This window comes from Panthera tigris, chromosome D3, assembly GCF_018350195.1.
Source record: "Panthera tigris isolate Pti1 chromosome D3, P.tigris_Pti1_mat1.1, whole genome shotgun sequence".
NCBI lineage: Eukaryota > Metazoa > Chordata > Mammalia > Carnivora > Felidae > Panthera > Panthera tigris.
In genome coordinates this window covers 48,450,166-48,469,957 of record NC_056671.1, presented here as the reverse complement: position 1 = coordinate 48,469,957, position 19,792 = coordinate 48,450,166, and the positions used below count along the sequence as shown (strand labels likewise).

The following is a 19,792-nucleotide window of genomic DNA, read 5'->3' as shown; positions in this document are numbered from 1 at the left end:
AGAAAGACAAATACTGTAAGATTTCACTTATATGTGAAATCTAAAAAATAATACAAAGAGAAACAAACTCAAATACAGAGAAGAAACTGGGGAGGAGAAAATAGGCAAAATAGCTGAAGGGACTTAGGAAGGGCAAACTTCCAGTTATAAAATAAGCAAGTCAGAGGGATGGAAAGTACAGCACAGGAAATATAACGAATAATATTGCAATAACTTTCTGGTGACAGATGGTAACCACACTTACTGTGGTAAACATTCTGTAATGTATGTAATTGTCAAATCACTATGCTGTATACTTGAAAATAATATGTCAACTACATTTAAATCAAAAATTAAAAATTTAAGTTAATTTTAATTTTTAAAAATGCTTGAAAGTTAAGTTAAAAATTTGTTTGTAGGACTTACAATTTTAAATATTTAAAATAGTTTTCCCAAGCAGAAAACTAACCATTTCAAATGTGCTCTATTTCTAACAAATTATAGGTAGCATAAAAAAGAGTAGTAAAGAAGGTATTTTAATATTTATAAAGTATACTTGTTTTCCTGTAATATTTGAAACATAAACATCTTCTGCTAGGAAAAAGTGACCATTTTTATACAAAAAATACACAAAATTCTCATTGTATGGTCAGAGAAACCTGTAGATTTTAGTAGTTAAAAAAATTCAAAATTGTATTTCTCTGTTATATCATCAGCATATTTCTTAAGCATAAAATATGTAATATTTGCTCATTTCCACTTTCATCAGCTTTAATGTATGTAAGCATTTTATCTGAAAGATATAAAAATGAATGACATATAATTTGACAGCTAAAAAATACAGCATCTTGGAACTTGTTAAGTCAAAGATCATCACATTTTGTTTTAAATGTTTACTTATTTATTTTGAGAGAGAGAGACAGAGAGTGCACACAAGTTGGGGAGGGGCAAGAGAGAGAGAGAAGGAGACAAAGAATCCCAAGCAGGCTCCCCACTGTTAGCACAGAGCCCAACATAGACCTTGATCTCACGAACTGTGAGATCATGACCTGAACTGAAATCAAGAGTTGGACACCCAACTGACCGAGCCACCCAGGCGCCCTAAAGGTCATCACATTTATTACTCTTCTCATTTTAAGAGAAGGAAAGGCAGACTTAAGAAGATTAACTTACTTCCATGGGTTACAAAGTTTGTTGTTTGAACTTACAGACTGGCTTTCTGACATTTGCAATTCTAGTAACAATTTTTTACTTGGCCAAATAGTCAACCTTCTCTCCAAGGTCCTTTTTTAGGTTAAGGCATACAGAAAATAATAAACAATAGATTTACTTGTCTTAGATTTATTATCATTATAAAGCTCTTAAAAAGCAAAAGCAGAAGCACCTGGAGGGTTCAGTTCATTAAACATCTGGCTCTTGACTTTGGCTCAGGTCATGATCTCACAGTTCACGGGTTCAAGTCCCACCTTGAGCTCTGTGGTCTACTTGAGATTCTTTCCCTCCCTCTCTCGATCTCTCTCTCTCTGTCCCTAACCCCTGCGTAAAGCTTTCTCCCAAAATAAACTTAAAAACAAAACAAAACAAAAAAAAACCAAACCATAGCTTGTCAAAAAAATCCATCTAACATAAACCTCACTTAAAGATACATCCCATTTAAAACATGTTCTAAGAATTCTCACGGAATTTTCACGTTTTCATAATACTAACTTACCAAAAGTTGTTCCACCAGTTTCTTCACATTCTGCCCCATTTCTGGGGACTGTGATCCACTACACGCTAGTTTTATTAACATGGCAAGGAAGTTCTTACACTTCTTCACATTTTCTAGCATCGCCTAAGTAAAGAAATATACATAAAACACAAATGTTAGCTAAAAACAGAATTCAAGAAAATCTGTAAAGAGCTGTACTCACATAAGGTGGAAGTGAGAGCTTACCGGAGAAAGATTTGCCTGAGCAGCTGCTGAGTTCTCTGCTTTGAGACTGGGATCATTTGAGAGGGCAGGTGATGCTCCCAAATTTGAAGGCTTCAGGGTAGTTACAGAATTCAAGGGCTTTCCAGGAGTAACTGTGACAACACTGGCTGTTGGCACAGCCACAGACTGAAATTAAGAGTAGTGTATATTTAGATACATTTACTATAATATATATATCACAGCTGGTGCCTCATTTCACACTTATGAGACTACAAATGGATCTTGACATCTTTGCTTTCATGTTATGTTCTACTAGTGTAAGCCAATGGCACACTGCTGTAAGAGCTCTGGACTTTAACAGATCTGGGTTTCATTCTCATCTACCTACCTACTTTTCATTGACATCTACTGAGTGTTGTCCTCAAGCAAGTAATCCCTTGACTCCTGTCTATAAAAAAATAGACACCTACCTACTCTCCTAGGGTTGTTTGTGAAAAATAGTACCAAGCATATGGTCCTCAAAAAACATTATTAATACTTCTCTAAAAAGAATTTGAAATAGTCTTTATATGAAAATATAGGATTTCCTATTCTATAATTTTCTGCTTAAGTATAAAGTAGAGAGATCTATTGATCATCTTGTATTCAGATAAGCTTTTATTAGACTATTAAACATAATAAATATTACAAACTGTGATATCTTACTTTCACAGTGAAAAGAATTTTGGTTATTCTACCCTCTATTGAAATGAGGTGTGATTCTAGCGCCACCTGCAGGATAAAAAGTTTAATACAAGAAATCACAAGTCAGGCAGTTAAAAACTTAGACAACTATATTGAGATAAAGCAACAATCTTATTTTAAAACAAACACTGAAAGTAACAGAACAGGAGTCAAGTTTAGGGGGATCAGAAGACAAGAGTATTTATAATTCATGCAGAAAACTGAACAATGCACCATCACTTTAGTTGAAATACTTGTATACTAAGGCATACAACACAAAAAGTTCAGGTTGCAATGTCCTTCAAGAAAATTCCTTTGGTAACAGTCCCAATAAGTGAATTAAAATGTACACCAAAATTGCCCACTTTAGAAAGACTGGAGCATATATTAGACAAGCATATATTAGAAAAGACAAGGGTAAAAATGGGAAAGAAATTAAAAACCCTGATTAATGATGAAGACTAGAATGAATGATGAAATGTTAAAAAAAAGTTAAATTAAAAATTGCAGCTAAGGGGCGCCTCGGTGGCGCAGTCGGTTAAGCGCCCGACTTCAGCCAGGTCACGATCTCGCGGTCCGTGAGTTCGAGCCCCGCGTCAGACTCTGGGCTGATGGCTTGGAGCCTGGAGCCTGTTTCCGATTCTGTGTCTCCCTCTCTCTCTGCCCCTCCCCCGTTCATGCTCTGTCTCTGTCCCAAAAATAAATAAAAAAACGTTGAAAAAAATTAAAAAAAAAAAAATTGCAGCTAAATCTTCAACTTTTATATACCCCTTTGTAAAAAAGAGTGCAGATAAAATCTCATTTGCTGAAAATTAGACAGAGTGTTTATTATTCTTACTGATATTGTAATTCTCAAGGGTTAAAATTTCAAATTGCCCCATCCAAAGCAATAAAGAATAATGCTTAAGAACATAGAGGCTGGAAGAATGAAATCCTGCCATTCTCAATGATGTGGATGCAGCTAGAGAGGATGGATGCTAAGTGAAATAAGCCAGTCAGAGAAAGACAGATACTATTAGATTTCACTCATATGTGGATTTAAGAAACAAAATAGGTGAGCTTATGGGAAGGGAAAAAAAAAAGAGAGAGGGAAGCAAACCACAAGAGACTCAATGGTAGAGAACAAACCGAGGGTTGTTGGAGAGGAGGTGGGTAGGGGGATGAGCTAAATGGGTAATGGTATTAAGGAGGGCACTTGTTGTATTGAGCACTGGGTGTTATATGTAAGTGATGAATCACTAAATTCTACTAAAACAGATATTACACTGTGTTAACTAACTAGAATTTAAATAAAAATTTGGGGGAAAAAATTGCAGCTACGTTAGTAAAATTTTATTAAATATAAGCAGATCTCAAAGGCAACAATAAAAATGAGTCTCCCTCCTATTCCTAGCCTTAGTCTTGCTCTTCAAGGACAACTACCGTGCAGTTTCTCTGAATCTTTTTGGAGACTGTCTAAAAACTTTTCCAGGTCAATATATAATAATGAAATACTCTTCCTTCAGCTGAGTCTATATTCAGTTGAGTCTAGATTTATACTCTGCCCTTAATTCCTTATACTACTTTATTTAAGAACATATAATCTAAAACTTTAGCTGGTAATTATGATTACTTTCCAGGACAATGGGAAGTGTTCATTGGGGAACCTCAGGGTTCCTCTCCCTCATGAAGTAAAATAAGGCTCAATGAAATGTGAGCTCAGAAAAAGCATACTATTTTTTGTGAACAGATGAAGGATTTATGGCATTTCCACTTCCTTGTCAATGTTTAATGGTCTCTAGTACAATATCTGTCTTTCATAACTCTTTCTAATATAGTTACTAGCTGTACCTTACCAGATATCTGCACCTTCCATGCCAATTCTAACTCTTAAAAGGCATAGAGAGGTACACAATCCCAGTCTTACTCTACCTACACAATCCCACTGCAGTAATGGATGGACCATCTCAAACTCAATCATAACTTCTGATATTCTCGACCAGCCCATGGTATTTCCATGCTTTGCAAGACTGCACTGGCACTGATTATGATTGTCTGGGGGGGGGGGGGGGGGGGGGGAGAGGGCATGACCTAAAAGCTGGTATCCTAGTAAAGTATTAGAACAGCCTGCAGAAGGCACAGGTGAAGTGCAAACTCAGAGGCAATACTCAATGATGATCGAATTCCATCCTCCAAGACTAAGTGTACTAACTGTATCAAGAAATCCTTTATGGTACTATGTCTCCAATAGGACAAATACATGAAAATCAAGGAATCAAGGAGTAAAGGGATGAATGGAACCACTTATCACTCCCAAAGACATGCTGGGGGACCATGTGCTTCCCATTTTTGCCCACAGGGGGCACACTTTCACCAGAGGACACAACAAGAGTTCCCATAAACTAGACACCATGACTGCCTCCTGGGCACCTCAGGTTTCTTACGTCCAGGGAACATCAGTAAAGAGCTTATCATGACAGGGGTAAGTGACCTGACACCTGGAATAGGTAGGGTTGCTATCTTACAATGCAGACTGAGAGGAGTATGTGTGGTGAATCCAAGGGATCTGCTTAAGTGCCTGTTGGTATTTCCTTGCCCAATTGTAATGATAAATGGACAAGTACAGCAACTCTTGTCTCAAAAGAGCATAGTGATTAAGACCTCAGATCCCTCAGGGATGAAAATCTGGTCCCACTACCAGTTAAGCTACCAAGACCAGTAGAGTTATTAGTTGAGAATGAAGGGAATCTAGAATGGATAGGATAGTAAAGGAGGGAGATGATGAGTATCAGCCACAGCAGTGAGGACTGTAGTTCATCCTATAACCTCCTCTTCTTTGTTTCCCCAAGGAAGAAACCCAATGGAATTCCAAAAGATCTGGTCTCTAACAACGTATAAGGAAGTAGATACCAGTGATACAAGGAGTAAACTTTGCAATACCATCACAAGGACATCTGTGTTGTCCCAGCTGTTGGGAATGCTATTACATAGGCTACAGTTGTCAGTTATTTCAGGGTTTGCCTCAACTACAGAGAATTATCTTGCCCAATAGCACAACTCTCCCTGTGGAACTGACATCCAATGACTGATCACAGAGTGGGAATTAAGGACCAGCTGACCAAAGCTGGCACATAGTAGGACAACTCTGACAAGCCATATTTACTCCAATGTTCCCCACCTGATTGGTGGAGTCTTTACTGGGCCTACATCTAGTTCAAAGTCTTAGTCTCCTTCCCTTCCACAAGTATCAATAACTAATAAGTATCCCCTACACCAAAGGGGATGTCCTAGCACCTGCTTCTAAACACTATCACACATGGCTATTGGGTGTGTTTGTATTAATTTAATACATTCAAGTAAAATTAATATTCCAAGAGCACACACCATGTTTATCCTGTGTTTCCACACCTCCAACCGTTCCCACCCACTTTGGTGTCACCAAATATCACTGAATTGCTCAAGGTTACACGGTTGTTGTGACAACCTACATATCTAGCAGGAAACAACTAAATAAAGAAAGATGAGAGAATAAGCAGTGCACACATGGACACAAGTCAGTCACAACTTACCTGTACTGAGGAAGGCTTTGGAACCGTGGTTACCACAGTAGTTCCTATTTGTGCCAACTTTTTAACAGGTGCCACTGCCACTTTCTTAACTAACTGTGAACCAGAATTCTAAGGGGGTGAGAGGGGGAGGGGAGAGAGATAACAGAATCATCAGCATTAGTAATTTTAAATCAATCAGTACTATGGTGAACATTAAACATTAAACCACTTCGGAGTGCCTGGATGGCTCAGTCAGTTAAATGTCCAACTTTGGCTCAGGTCGTGATCTCACGGTTCAGGAGTTTGAGCCCCACGTCGGGCTCTGTGCTGACAGCTCAGAGCCTGCTTTGGATCTTCTGCCCTGTCTCTCTGGCTCTTCCCCACTTGTGCACACGCATGCTCCCTCTCTCTCTCTCTCTCTCTCAAATAAATAAATATTAAAAAAAAATTAAAACACTTCACCACAGCAAACTCCGTTGTTATAACTGGCTTTATATAGCCTTATAGGTTTTAAGCATATTCTCCACTGCGAACCTACCTGGTCAACTGGCAAACTGACACTACTTCATACTCCTTAAGGAGGCAACTGATTTAGCAATATCACAGTTTTTTAGCATTAAAATCTTAAACTTTACTCTTTGGCTCATACAGAAAACATATAGTTGTTTTTTTTGGTTTTTTTTTTTTAAGAGAGAACACAAGTTGGGAAGGGGCAGAAAGAAAGAAAGAATCTTTTTTTTTTTTTTAATTTTTAATGTTTGTTTATTTTTGAGAGAGACAGACAGAGAGCAAGGGAGGGGCAAAGAGAGAGAAACAGAACCTAAAGCAGGCTCCAGGCTCTGAGCTGTCAGCACAGAGCCTGATGCGGGACTCAAACTCACAAACCATGACATCATGACCTGAGCCGAAGTCGGACACTTAACGGACTTAGCCACTCAGGTGCCCCAAAAGAAAGAATCTTAAGCAGCCTCCACGCCCAGTGGGGAGCCTAGCACTGGGATCTGAGCTCAATTTCATGAACCTGAGATCAATTTCCTGACCTGCGCTGGAACTGAGAGTTGGATGCTTAACCAACAGAGCAGAGCTACTCAGGCACCCCAAAAACATATGGATTCTTATTTAACATTATTAAAATAGTCTGCTAATCTATCTTCTCAACTCACAGCAGTTAGATAAAGCAAACTAGAAAAGAAAGGAGCAGGGGCACCTAGGTGGCTCAGTACGTTAAGCATCTGACTTCTGCTCAGGTTATGATCTCACAGTTTGTGAATTCAAGGCCCACATGGGGCTCTGTGCTGACAGATTGGAGCCTGGAGCCTGATTCATATTCTGTTTCTCCCTCTCTCTCTGCCCTTTCCCCACTTGTGCTCTGTCTCTTTCTCAAAAAAAAAGAACAAAAAGGAAAGGAAAGGAAAGGAAAGGGAAAAGAAAAGAAAAGAAAAGAAAAGGAAAGAGGGAAGGAGCAGCTATCATTGAAAGATACAGTAACATAGAAAATGAGAACATAGAATCAAATATTAGAGGAGAGCACAAAATGGGGGGTGAGGGTGGCAGACAGACTGCCAGAGGATATTACCACAGAACACTATGCGATCTTTCATTAGGATGAACCTGACTCATCAAGAAAATGCTATACTACATTCAGCATTTTTTATTTTACCAGAGAAAGATGTTATAATATGACACACACACACACACACACACACACACATATATATATATATATATTTTTTTTTTACCTCTGCCACACAAGATAAGCTTCAGTTAGTTACCTAAAAAGATTACCATGTATGTAAAACAAACCATTTTCTAACAACGCTAAATTAATGAACTATTTCGGACTTCTTAAGAAGTCATTCCTATAAGATACAAATGAATAGTATAAAACTGTAGTGTTAATGTCTTACCACAAATTAAAATTGAAGCATATTTTCTTTCCATTTAGACATGCAAAAAGCCCTTTTAACATTCCCCTGAGAAATAAAAATCTTTGAGTATGAAGACTGAATCTTTATTATTTTAGCAATTACCAAGTGACAAAACCAAACATCTTGATTAACACAAAGAAAGTGGCTCAATTCAAAAAGTTGAGCAGAATCATCTATTATTTTTATTCACAAATACACATATATTTACATGAAGATACCAGCTAGAAAACAAAGAATTAAAAAAAAAACCAAACCCTAAGGTACATTACCGGCACTGTACAGATTTTGACCGTATGAGTATTCGTTGGTATAGCTGGCCTTGAAGTTATGTTAGTAGTGGTCTCTGCTCTTGTCACAGCTTGCTGAGGAGATACCAACATCAACTGGCCACTGTTACTTTTGATTAAAACTGTTCCTAGAATTAAAAGAAAAAAACCATGACCTCTAAGCTAATAAATAAAACATAAGCATCATATATTTTGTGTTCTGACCATTTCTTTCATATTGTAAAATGTCTGAACAAATGATTAGTACACACTAAATTCTATGTACACTAATTACCATAAATAATATGGAAAAATGTTTTCACTCAAAGCTACTTAAAATATTAGAAGTCCAAGCCTATGGCCCATACTCTTGAAGAAGTCAAAACACTTTTTCTTCATGACTTCAAACTGTAAAACTACAGTAAGTAAGATGATATGGTAATGGCACTAGACTACACAAAGTGACCAATGGAATAAATTAGAGAATTCCAAAATAGGCTCAGGCAGATATGTCATATCAAATTTTCCTAAGAGGCACTGCAGATTAGTGAGGAAAAGAGCAGACCACTCAATAAGCAAGGTTGGGTCAATTAGTTATTTACATGGAAAAGATTAAAAGTGTCATACCACACACAAAACCCCTATGGCATTAAGAATACAAAGGCAAAAAGTAAAACCTTTGAAACTCTTAGATAATATACAAAATGATCTTTCTGAACTTGGGATAGGGAGACTTTCTTAAATAAATTTGACACATTCTACTATACCAAAAAAAACTTTTGTTTACCAAAAGACACTACCAAGCAAAAAAACAAACTACCAAACGGAAAAAAAAAAATTTTTAGTTCACTTATGTTTGAAGAATGAATATCAAAAATGAACAAAACACAGATGCCAATGACAGGGAAAGGTAAATTAAGACCACAGTGAGATATCACTTTATATCTACCTAGATGGGCAAAAATTAAGAAGTCCAAAGACAACATTAAGTGTTAGATGTGCAGCAACAAGAACTCTAACATCCTGATGATGGTAATGTAACATGGTAGAATTGCTTTGTTCAACTTTACATGATTGTGCCAAACTGATTCCCATTTGTACTCTCTAACCCAGTAGTATTTCTAATCTAAAGACATTCTTGTCCATGTCAGTAGGAGGCACAAACGAGAATATTCACAGTTGATGTTCCATTTCTGGAATGGGAGCATCAAGAGCTCAACAAACCTGCCCCCTAGCAAAGCAAGCATAACTGGTGAAAATTATTTTTAAAAACATCATTTAGAGTCTTTGGAAATTGCCTGAAGGCATACAGAAAATGACTACACCATTATTAAAGAGGATTTACTAAAACTCCGTAAGAACAGCAAGAATCTGTGGCATCTGAACCATGACCTGCTCCCTTTTCCTTCTCACATCAGGCAGTGTGGTCAACACAGGGCCTCTTCCTCTCCCAAGCTCCCAGTTGAGGCTACGGTATCTTCCTGGAAGGAGCAGGCCACCAGCATTTCTGATCTCCCCCACAATGAGCTGCATACAACAGAGGACAAATTTGAGATAAGTGTATCCAAAAGTTTCCAGGCTTCTTCTTTTACTCATCTCTACTCATAAAAGGAAGGCTCTACACCTCAGGGATGGAACACTAAAAATATCTGGACCCCAGTGTCCTTCACCCTAGTTATTTTGTAGGAGTTATTCCATGCTGGGAGAGGTAAGCAGGTAAGATCAAAGGCTACCACCACCCATGCCTAGTACCCCACTCCTAAAGCAGGGATATTAGAGAATTGCCCACAGAGAAGTATGCCACAGTCCTGGTCCCCGCTCCAAATATCTCCCCAGAGAAGCTGACTTTATTTCAACACAGCATGGGCAAACTCAAAGGTAAGAGCACTCTCAAATACAATAAACAATTAAAAGAAGGATGGTAGCTTCATGACCCATACAAGATAGGCAACAGGCCTAGCTCTAGTTTACCAGAGAGAACCAGATAAAGAGATAACTAAGAAGGGTCTTCCTGATGTCAGAACAAACGTGAAACAATAAACCTAAAAAATTAACCAGTAAAGGAGCCTAAATTTAATTGGATCAGACTGTGGAGCAAGCTAGGCTCTAGGGCATTGTTGAAAAAAATAGGGCAATTGGCTGGCAACCAATAGAGCTTAATAGCTATGTGTGGTTATCAACAGAGAGGCACAGCTAAACAGGATTCAGAGAAAGTCAGAGAGAGCCCTGCTAAAACCAAGGCTGTGCCCTCTGAGGTGCAACTCAGTGGCTTCCCATTGTAGGGAAAATAGATTTCACTAACAATCTAGCCAAACAACAATAATACACTCAAGGGAATAGGGGAGAGTACCCACAGTTGCTACAATATATTACTTTTGAATAGCAAATTACAGTACATGCAAAGAAAAAGAAAAGTGTGACACACAGGAAAAAAAGGCAAAGCAACAGAAACCACTCACGAGAGAGACTAGATGTTAGTTTCTAACAACAGAAACTTCAAAGTAAACATTATATATTTGTTCAAAAGACAAAAGGAAACCATCTTAAAAAAGCAAAGGAAGGTATGATGAGATCACCAAATAGAGACTATCCCTAGAGAGATAGGTACCATAAAAAATAACTTCTGTAGTTAAAAAGCACAATAACAAAAAATTCACTAGAGGGGTTTGACAGTGAAACTGAGTAAGTAGAAGAAAGATCAGTGAACTTGAAGATAGATCAACAGATTATTAAATCCAAAGAAAGGAGAGGAAAAAAGAATAAAGAAAAATGAACAGAGCCTCAGAGAAATGTGGAACACTGATAGGCACCACAACACGGGCATAATGTGAGTACCAGAGAGGGAGAACAAGAGAAACATAAAGAGAGAGAGGCAAAGAAACAGAAAAACATTCAAAGAAATAGTGGCTGACTGAGCCACCCAGGAGCCCAGACATTTTTGCCTTTTGATTGAATTATTTAGACCATTCACATTGCATGATATATAGTTGGGTTTAGGTGTGCCATTTATTTTTGTTTCTGTATATTTCCTCTCCTTTTTGTTTCTCTCTTTTTTTCCCCTGATTTCATCTGCATTAAGTGAGTATTTTCTAGTGTAACACTTAAATTTCTTTATAATTTTTCAATACATATATTTAGAGGTTCTATAGGCTACAATAGAGTTTGCAATATATATCGTATTAGAATTTATTTCATGTCTGTATTAACTTATTTGGGTGAGATATAGAAACATTTCTCCTATTTAGCTCATTTTCCTCTCACTTTTATTTTTGTGCTATTATTGTTCTATATATTGTATCTAGATATATCAGAAACCCAACAATACCTTGTTATTATCACATAATATAACTGTATGGTTTTTAAAGAAACTGACAGAAGAAAGGAGCAAAGGATGTATTTGTAGCATTTGTTTCATTACTTTTGCATTTGCCATTTCTGGTTTTCTTCATTTGTTCCTATGGATTTGAGATTTCATCTAAGGTAATTTCCTTAGTGCAATACAACTTTACTCCTACTCACTTTCTGTTGTTATTCACAAATATATTATTTTAATGGTATAGTCCCAACAATATAATTATATACATACTGTTCTATACAATTGGTTTTTAAACAATTTTTTAAATTAAGAGAAGAAAGCAGAATTAACATACATTTATATTGTCATGATTTCGGCTCAAGTCATGACCTCATGGTTCATGAGTTCGAGTCCCATATCAGGCTCTGCACGGATAGTGGAATTCTTGGAATTCTCTCTCTCTCTCTCTCTCTCTCTCTCTCTCTCTCTGCTCCTCCCCTGCTCACATTCTCTTTCTCAAAATAAATAAACTTTAAAAAAAAAAGATATACAACAGCAACCATAAGAAAACTAGAGTGGTCAGACCAATATTAGACAAAATAGACTACGTATGTTACTAGAGATAAAGAGGGGCATTTTATAACTGATGTAACACCCAATGGGTCAGGAATATGAATATGTACCCAAAAACAAAGCCCAAAATATACAAAGCAAAAGCTGATGTAAGCGAAGTGAAAAACAGAAATTCAATGATAATAGTTGAGAGATTTCAATACCCCACTTTCCACAACGGATAGACAACTATATAGAAATCAACAAGGAAATCAAATACTTGATCAATACTATAAACCAACCAACCAAACACATCCATAGAATACTCCACCCAACAACAGCATTCTCCATAAGTGCACATGGAACATTCTCAATGTTAGGACATAAAATAAGCTCCAATAAATTTAAAAAGACTAAAATCATACAATGTATAGTCTCCAACTACAATGGAATGAAATTTTAAATCAGTAACAAAAAGAAATTGAGGGAATTCACAAATATTTAGAAATTAATTACTTCTAAGTAATCAGTTGGTCAATGAAGAAATCACAAGGGAAATTGGAAAATACTTTGAAAGGAGTGAAAATGAAGACATAATATACCAAAATTTATAGAATGCAGCTAAAGCAGGGTTTAGTGGGGCATTTATAGTCATAAATGATGGTATTTAAAAAGAAAAAAGATTCAAATCAATAACTTAAACTTCCATCTTAAGATACAGGGTTGGGGGGGCAGCAAAATAAAAACTAAAGCAAGCAGATGAAAAGAAAACAATGAAGATTAAAGCAGAATTAAATAGAGTATAAAAACAAAGGAGAAAAAGAAAAGCAAAAGTTGGTTCTGGGAAAAGACCAACGAAACTGAAAAACCTTTACCAGACTGCTCAAACTACTAAAACCAAGAATGGAAAAAAAAAAAAAAAAAAAAAAAAGAGAGAATATTACTATTAATCTTATAGAAAGATGGATAAAGGAATACTGTAAGCAACTGTGAATCCATAAATTAGATGACATATATGAAATAGGCAAATACCTAAAAACAAAAACTACTATAACTGACTAAAGAAAATAGGCAACCTGAATAGGTCCAACAAATGAATTTAATTATTAATCAAAAAGTGTCCACAAGATACGCCCAGGTCCAGATGGCTTCACTGGTGAAGTCTATCAAAAATCCAAGGAAAACTTGATACAAATCATTCACAAACTCTTCCAAAAAAGTAGAAAAGAATGAAGCACGTCTCAACTCATTCTGCAAGGTCAGTATTACCATGATACCAAAACTAGACAAGGACATCACAAGAAAACAGAGACCAATATGTCTTATGAATATAGATACAAAAATTTCCAACAAAGTACTAGCAAACTGAATCCAGTAGCACAAAAAAGTAATATCACGTAATATCCATCTCACTGCATAAGGCTGGTCTAACATAAAAAAGTTACTACAAAACAACTTATCAAAATAGGACAAAACCACATGATCATCTCAACAGATGCAGAAAAAGCATTTGACAAAATCTAACACCCCTTTTATCATGATGAAAACACTCAATAAAATAGGAATAAAAGCAAACCTCCTCAAACTGATAAAAGAGATCTATAAAAGACTCACACCTAACATCATATGTCATGGTGAAGGACTAAATGATTTCCCTTTAAGATTAGGAACAAGACAAAGATTACTGATGAGGAATGAGACAAGGATACCTGCAATCACTGCTTCTATTCCACATTGTATTCAGAGTTCTAACCAGGGCAATTAAGCAAGAAAATGAAATAAAAGGCATCCAAAGAAAGAAGTAAAATTATCCATTCACAGATAATACAATCTTATATACAGATATCATATAAATCCATGAAAAAATATTAAAACCAATAAACAAGTTCAGCTAGGCAGCAGGATACAGAATATATAAAAATCAGCTGTATTTTTATATACATTTGCAATGAATGACTAAACGGAACAAAGAAAACAATTTCATTTACAATAGCACCAAAAAGAATAATATACTGGCAAGTTTAACAAAGTAAGTATAACACTAATACTCTGGAAACTACACAAAGCTATTTAAGTTTTTTTTGAGAGAGAGATAGAGGGCGTTGACACGTGAGCAGGGGATGGGTGGAGAGAGACTCTTCAGCAGTATCTACACTTATTGGTGGAGCCTGGAGCAGGGGTGGGGGGTTGGATCTTATGACCCTGAGATCATGATCTGAGGCGAAATCAGGAGTGGGACACTTAACCAACTGAACCACCCAGGTGCCCCCAGAAACTACAAAATGCTGTTGAAGGAAATTAAAGACCTAAATAAATCAAGTGGCTCAGTCAGTTAAGTGTCCCACTTTGGCTCAGGTCATGATATCACGGTTCTTGAGTTCAAGCCCCTCATTGGTCTCTGTGTTGAGAGCTCGAGCCTGGAGCCTGCTTCTGATTCTGTGTCTCCCTTTCTCTCTGCTCCTCCCTCACTCATTTTCTCTCTCAAATAAATACACGTTAAAAAAAAAAAAAAAAAGACCTAAATAAATGGACACTTCGTATTTGTGGATCAAGAGACTTACTACTTACCTTGTAGGATCATTAAAGGGGATTAAATAAGACAATACTTTTGAGCAGACTTTTGAATTTTAAAGTTATCAATTGTAGTAGTTGTTATTAATGTCAAAAGGTAAGTACTCAAAACAGCAGTAGGAAGTAATATTAGAATAGTTGCAGACAGACAATACTGAGAATAAAATAACAAGAGCTCATCTAAAGTCAATGCTCTTCTGACTGAAGTGTTTATCCCAAAAGTCCAATTCCAATGAGCAACAACCTAGTGAAACGCACTTAAAAACACACAAAGGAAACTGAACATTAGTCTCTTTTGTGAAAACCACCTACCAAGCCTCTGAATCAAATCCTAATAAATATGATTCATTTTCCAAACATAAAAGGATACACAGTTTTGCCTACTTATCCTACAGAAATGTTAAAAAAAATTAATTACACATTAGGTTACGGAGCACCTTTCCTCTAAAAATATTAAGATGTTAAAGTGTAGGGGCGCCTGGGTGGCTCAGTTGGTTAAGTGATTAACTTCAGCTCAGGTCATGATCTCGCAGTTTGTGAGTTCGAGCCCTGCGTCAGGCTCTGTGCTGACAGCTCAGAGCCTGGAGCCTACTTCGGATTCTGTGTCTCCCCCTCTCTCCACCCCTCCCCGGCTCACGCTCTGTGTCTGTCTGTCAATAATAAATAAACGCTAAAAAAAAAAAAAATTAAAAAAAAAGTGTAAAGTGGTCTGGTATCCACCTTCTATCTGGTACATAATTTAACATACTCTATTCATCTGCCCAGTGAACTATTATATGCCAAGTTGCCTTTCCTATTTTGTCTTGGTTGCAAGTTGATCCAGATGGTGGTTCTAATTTGTCCATATTCCCAGCAATGGTAAATAGTAAATACTGAAAGAATAGCAGGCCCATCCAAATCTAAGAGTCAGAAAAACTTTAGAATTCATCTATTGTAACTTCACATCTATACATAACTGCCTGACTGGTGACCTTCTAGTCTCTATTGAAATAAGTCCAGAATTAGGAAGGTAGAGAGGTATAAATGCCCCTTCTTCACAAGTAGATTAGAAATACAAAGTTATTCCTTAATATGGAATCAAAATATTCTTCCCATTAATATTCAGAGATAGGATGTTCCCTTGTGCAATCTCACAAATTAAGCTTACTTTCATTACCATAGGACAGTACTTTGAACACTTAAAGGCAGCTAAACATACCCAAAGTTGTATTCTTGCTCAGGCACCATGGCCCCAATTCCTTTAATTTTTCAAATCAGTTTCCCTTATTGAGCTTAAAGTCACTTAAATTTCTCTCTCAGTCTAATAATTCTTTGAGTGAGTAAAAGAAAAAATTAAAATCAATCAGTAAGTTTTTATCCCAGGTTCCACTATCAGTTATGGCACATCTCCTCTATCCTCCATTTACACCGTTGATTTGTCAAAACAGAACTTCTATTTACCTTTACTAAATTTCACCTTTTAAAAGTAGGATGTTTCCAGGTGATTTTACTTTCTTTTTAACTTGTCATATTTGTTTTTATACGTGCATGTATTAGTTTACAAAAATAATACTGTTGGAGAAAAATTAAGCCCGGAATAATTTATGGAAATTCTCAGAATCTATTTGATTTTCAGGAGAGGAACTGTGTCTACCTTATTTACCACTGCATTCATGGTAATGAGCATAGAACCTAGCATATACTTAACACTGACATATATAAGTTAAAAAAATATATGAATAACTTTAAAGCACTCTTATTTCCTTGATCCAGAAATTCCAAAGTTCTTATTATCCGTCCCAAGAAAATAATCAACACACACACCACAATCTAAATACAAAACATCTGATATACTTTTATTTGTAAGTAATTTTCTTTTTTTAATGTTTCTTTTTAATTTCTTTTAATGTTTATTTATTTTTGAGAGAGAAAGAGAACGAACACGAACAAGTGGGAGAGGGGTAGACAGAAAGGGAGACACAGAATCAGAAGTTGGCTCCAGGCTCTGAGCTGTCAGCACAGAGCTCGATGCAGTGCTTGAACCCATGATGGGGAGATTATGACCTGAGCTGAAGTCAGATGCTTAACCAACTGAGCCACCCAGGTGCCCCTAAAAATAACTTTTTAAACAAAAAAAGCATAAGCAACCTAAATGAATAGAGAAAATGTTAAATAATGGATTACACACCCATTAAAATTAAGTTTCTGAGGTTATAAAATACAAATAGTCACTATATAATGGTAAGTGAAAAGCAGGATATAAAAATTATACAATAGAATCCCAATTATGTAAAATCAGAGGAAGCACACATACATTTTTTTCTCAAAGAAACTAAAAGCTTTAGGGGAGTGAAATGTTCTATATCTTGGAATGGTGGCTATACCTTTGTCAAATTTTTCAAAACTTACTGTAAATGGTTTCCATTTTAAAATAAATGTACATGTAAAAAACTGTAGCTCCATAAAGTTTACATAAAAAAAGGAGACTAAAAGATACACTTAAAATATCTGCGGATAATTTTTCAGTATTTTCCAAATTGTCTCTAACAAACATATAAAAATGGGGACACATAGACATTGAGGTTATTTCAAAATCCATCTTTTTGCAAGGAGACCAATGCAGGGCTTGAACTCATGACTCTGAGATCAATATCTGAGTTGAGATTAAGAGTCGGATGCCTAACCAACTGAGCCACCCAGAAATCCAACCTCTTAAATTACAGTGAATTTGGTGGATGTCATACGTATTAGATCAACAGTGCCCAGAGTACCTATAGCCAACTGCTATACAGGTACCTTAAATACTCCAGACATGCCTGCTATGCAACTCTGTATTCCACACAAATGGTGTTCCCTAGAGTTCTGCAACATGTAGACCTATATACTTATCTTAGTTAATCCATATGATACTTCTGTGAAGAAGGTATGATCCAATTTTACACGTAAGAAAACTGATTTTGAGGATGAGGTTAATAAACTTACCCAAGATCACAAAGCTAATAGGTGGTAGAGCTGGGATTCAAATCCAGGTCTGATTCCAAGGCCAATGTTCTGCCCTGTATTGCTACACTTCACTACTTTCCACAAAGGCTAACTCTCCAAGCCCCTTGTTATCTACAAATTTGATCAGCACACTTATTCCTTACTCTGTGGCCCTGAACTACACCTTCCCAGCTATCGTATACTATATACTTACTTTACTTCACAAAAACAAGAGCCCTCTTGGGCACAGTTATTCAGTAAGTAAAAAAATCTATAACATTATCATCCAGCCACATTTTTCTACATTTAAAGTCTATCTCTCTCCACTCAATTATAGGGCTCATCTTCTATTAACATTAATTAAAGTTAAGTCCGGAAAATTACTATTGGATTCCATAGGTACCCTTTTAAAATTAAGTATTAACATTGTTGATTACGCATTTGAACAATTTTCTGGGGATAAAAATTTGGTAATCCTATTAAAAGATTACCTTTTGAACCAGCAATTCCACTTCTAGCAATTTATTCTTTAAAATACACATTTATAGAACTGCGCAAAAATACACCAAGATGTTTATTATAGCATCATTTATAATAACAGAAAGTAGTGCAAACAATATCGATGTCTATGAACTGGAGAGTGGTCAAAAAATGATGGTACGTTGATACAATGGACTACTAAGGAATTTTTTTTTTTTTTAACGTTTATTTATTTTTGAGACAGAGAGAGACAGAGCATGAACAGGGGAGGGGCAGAGAGAGAGGGAGACACAGAATCTGAAACAGGCTCCAGGCTCTGAGCTGTCAGCACAGAGCCCGACGCGGGGCTCGAACTCACGGACCGTGAGATCATGACCTGAGCCGAAGTCGGACGCTTAACCGACCAAGCCACCCAGGCACCCCTAAGGAATTTTTTTAAAAATGAGGAAGATTTATACGTAGTAACATGAAAAGGATAACAAATTGTTAACAGTAATACTCTGGTGAAGGGTGTATTACACTTCAGTATTGTTTTTTTGTTTTTTTGTTTTTTTTTTTTTTACAAGAACATATGTCACTTTTATAAGCAGAATAAGCAAAGCAATCAAGAATAAAATACACTGATATGTGTAATGGCCCTTGGAACCCCTTAGGGGTTGCAGCCCTATTGCCCTCTGATCTCTCCACATATACTAATACGTGCATTCAAATTCTCCAGCCTCCTCTGAGCAAGGAACTTAGCTAGGTGCTGGATAATAAAGTCAGGGTCCCTACCGTCATGCAATACCCTGGATAATAAAGCCAAGAGTCCCTACCCTCATGTAATATCCTTTTGATGAAGCCAGGGTAGAAACAAGAAGCACTAGCTTTTCCAGTAACTGGTTCAGGAATCTAAGATCCAAATCCTATGCCATGTCTCAGCATGAAGGAGGTGATGAAAAAAGACCTGAAGCATTTTACAAGTTACTTTCACTAACTTCTGTACAGTACGACCGTCAAACAGAATCTACCACAGTTTATGACCTAACAGAAGCAACCAAATCCTTGATCATCATTCTCAAACAAGTGACAGAAGAGACACAGAATACTAAAAACAGAAAGAGCCACAGTCCGGCCTAAAATCCCACATGTTCAGAAAAGAGAAGACCAAGAAGACCAAAGAAATTACCAGAAACATTCAACAGAATAATTTTCAGAGCTTTGCTACAGCTTCTTTCATTTCCTCACAATGCCTCCCCTTTTTATTTCCAGCCCCTGCTCCCTAGAAAAACTTGTGGTGCATACGTATATTTTTAAAAACCAGTTCTGTTCATTGAGAAAATTCTGAAGTAAACAGAAATGAAATACTTAAAGTATTCATTATCTTGGAAAAAGAAGAGTGAACTTCTATATGTTTTAAGCATCCCTGAGTAATCAATTGCTAATCCTCAGGATATAAAAGAAACAGTACAAGACTCATAACTTTTACTGTGTTTTCATTTCATTCCTCAACTATTGGTTATCTTACTGTGCACTAACGAGAGCACAAATGTTAGTATGCTTTTCTGCCACCCACCAGCTGAAATTCCCAAAAGCTGCTCTTTAAAGCATCTTCC

General features: G+C 36.5%; 1 protein-coding gene across 6 annotated transcripts in view; it reads right to left on the bottom strand.

The window, feature by feature from the left end:
• TAF4B (TATA-box binding protein associated factor 4b) overlaps window positions 1-19,792 on the bottom strand; it is a 179,480-nt gene that overhangs the window by 156,921 nt on the left and 2,767 nt on the right. For 5 of the 6 annotated variants that reach the window (XR_006209724.1, XR_006209725.1, XM_042961503.1 and 2 more), the window contains 4 exons: window positions 8,342-8,487; window positions 6,166-6,273; window positions 1,916-2,080; window positions 1,691-1,813 (listed from right to left, as the gene is read on the bottom strand). Coding sequence is in view for 4 of the 6 variants with exons in the window: in XM_042961503.1 (XP_042817437.1) it covers window positions 1,691-1,813; window positions 1,916-2,080; window positions 6,166-6,273; window positions 8,342-8,487 (542 nt within the window). In the remaining 2 variants the exon portion in view is untranslated. Of the gene's footprint in view, window positions 1-1,690; window positions 1,814-1,915; window positions 2,081-6,165; window positions 6,274-8,341; window positions 8,488-9,751; window positions 9,866-19,792 lie in introns of all 6 variants that reach the window. The other variant, XM_042961504.1, reaches the window with a different exon arrangement.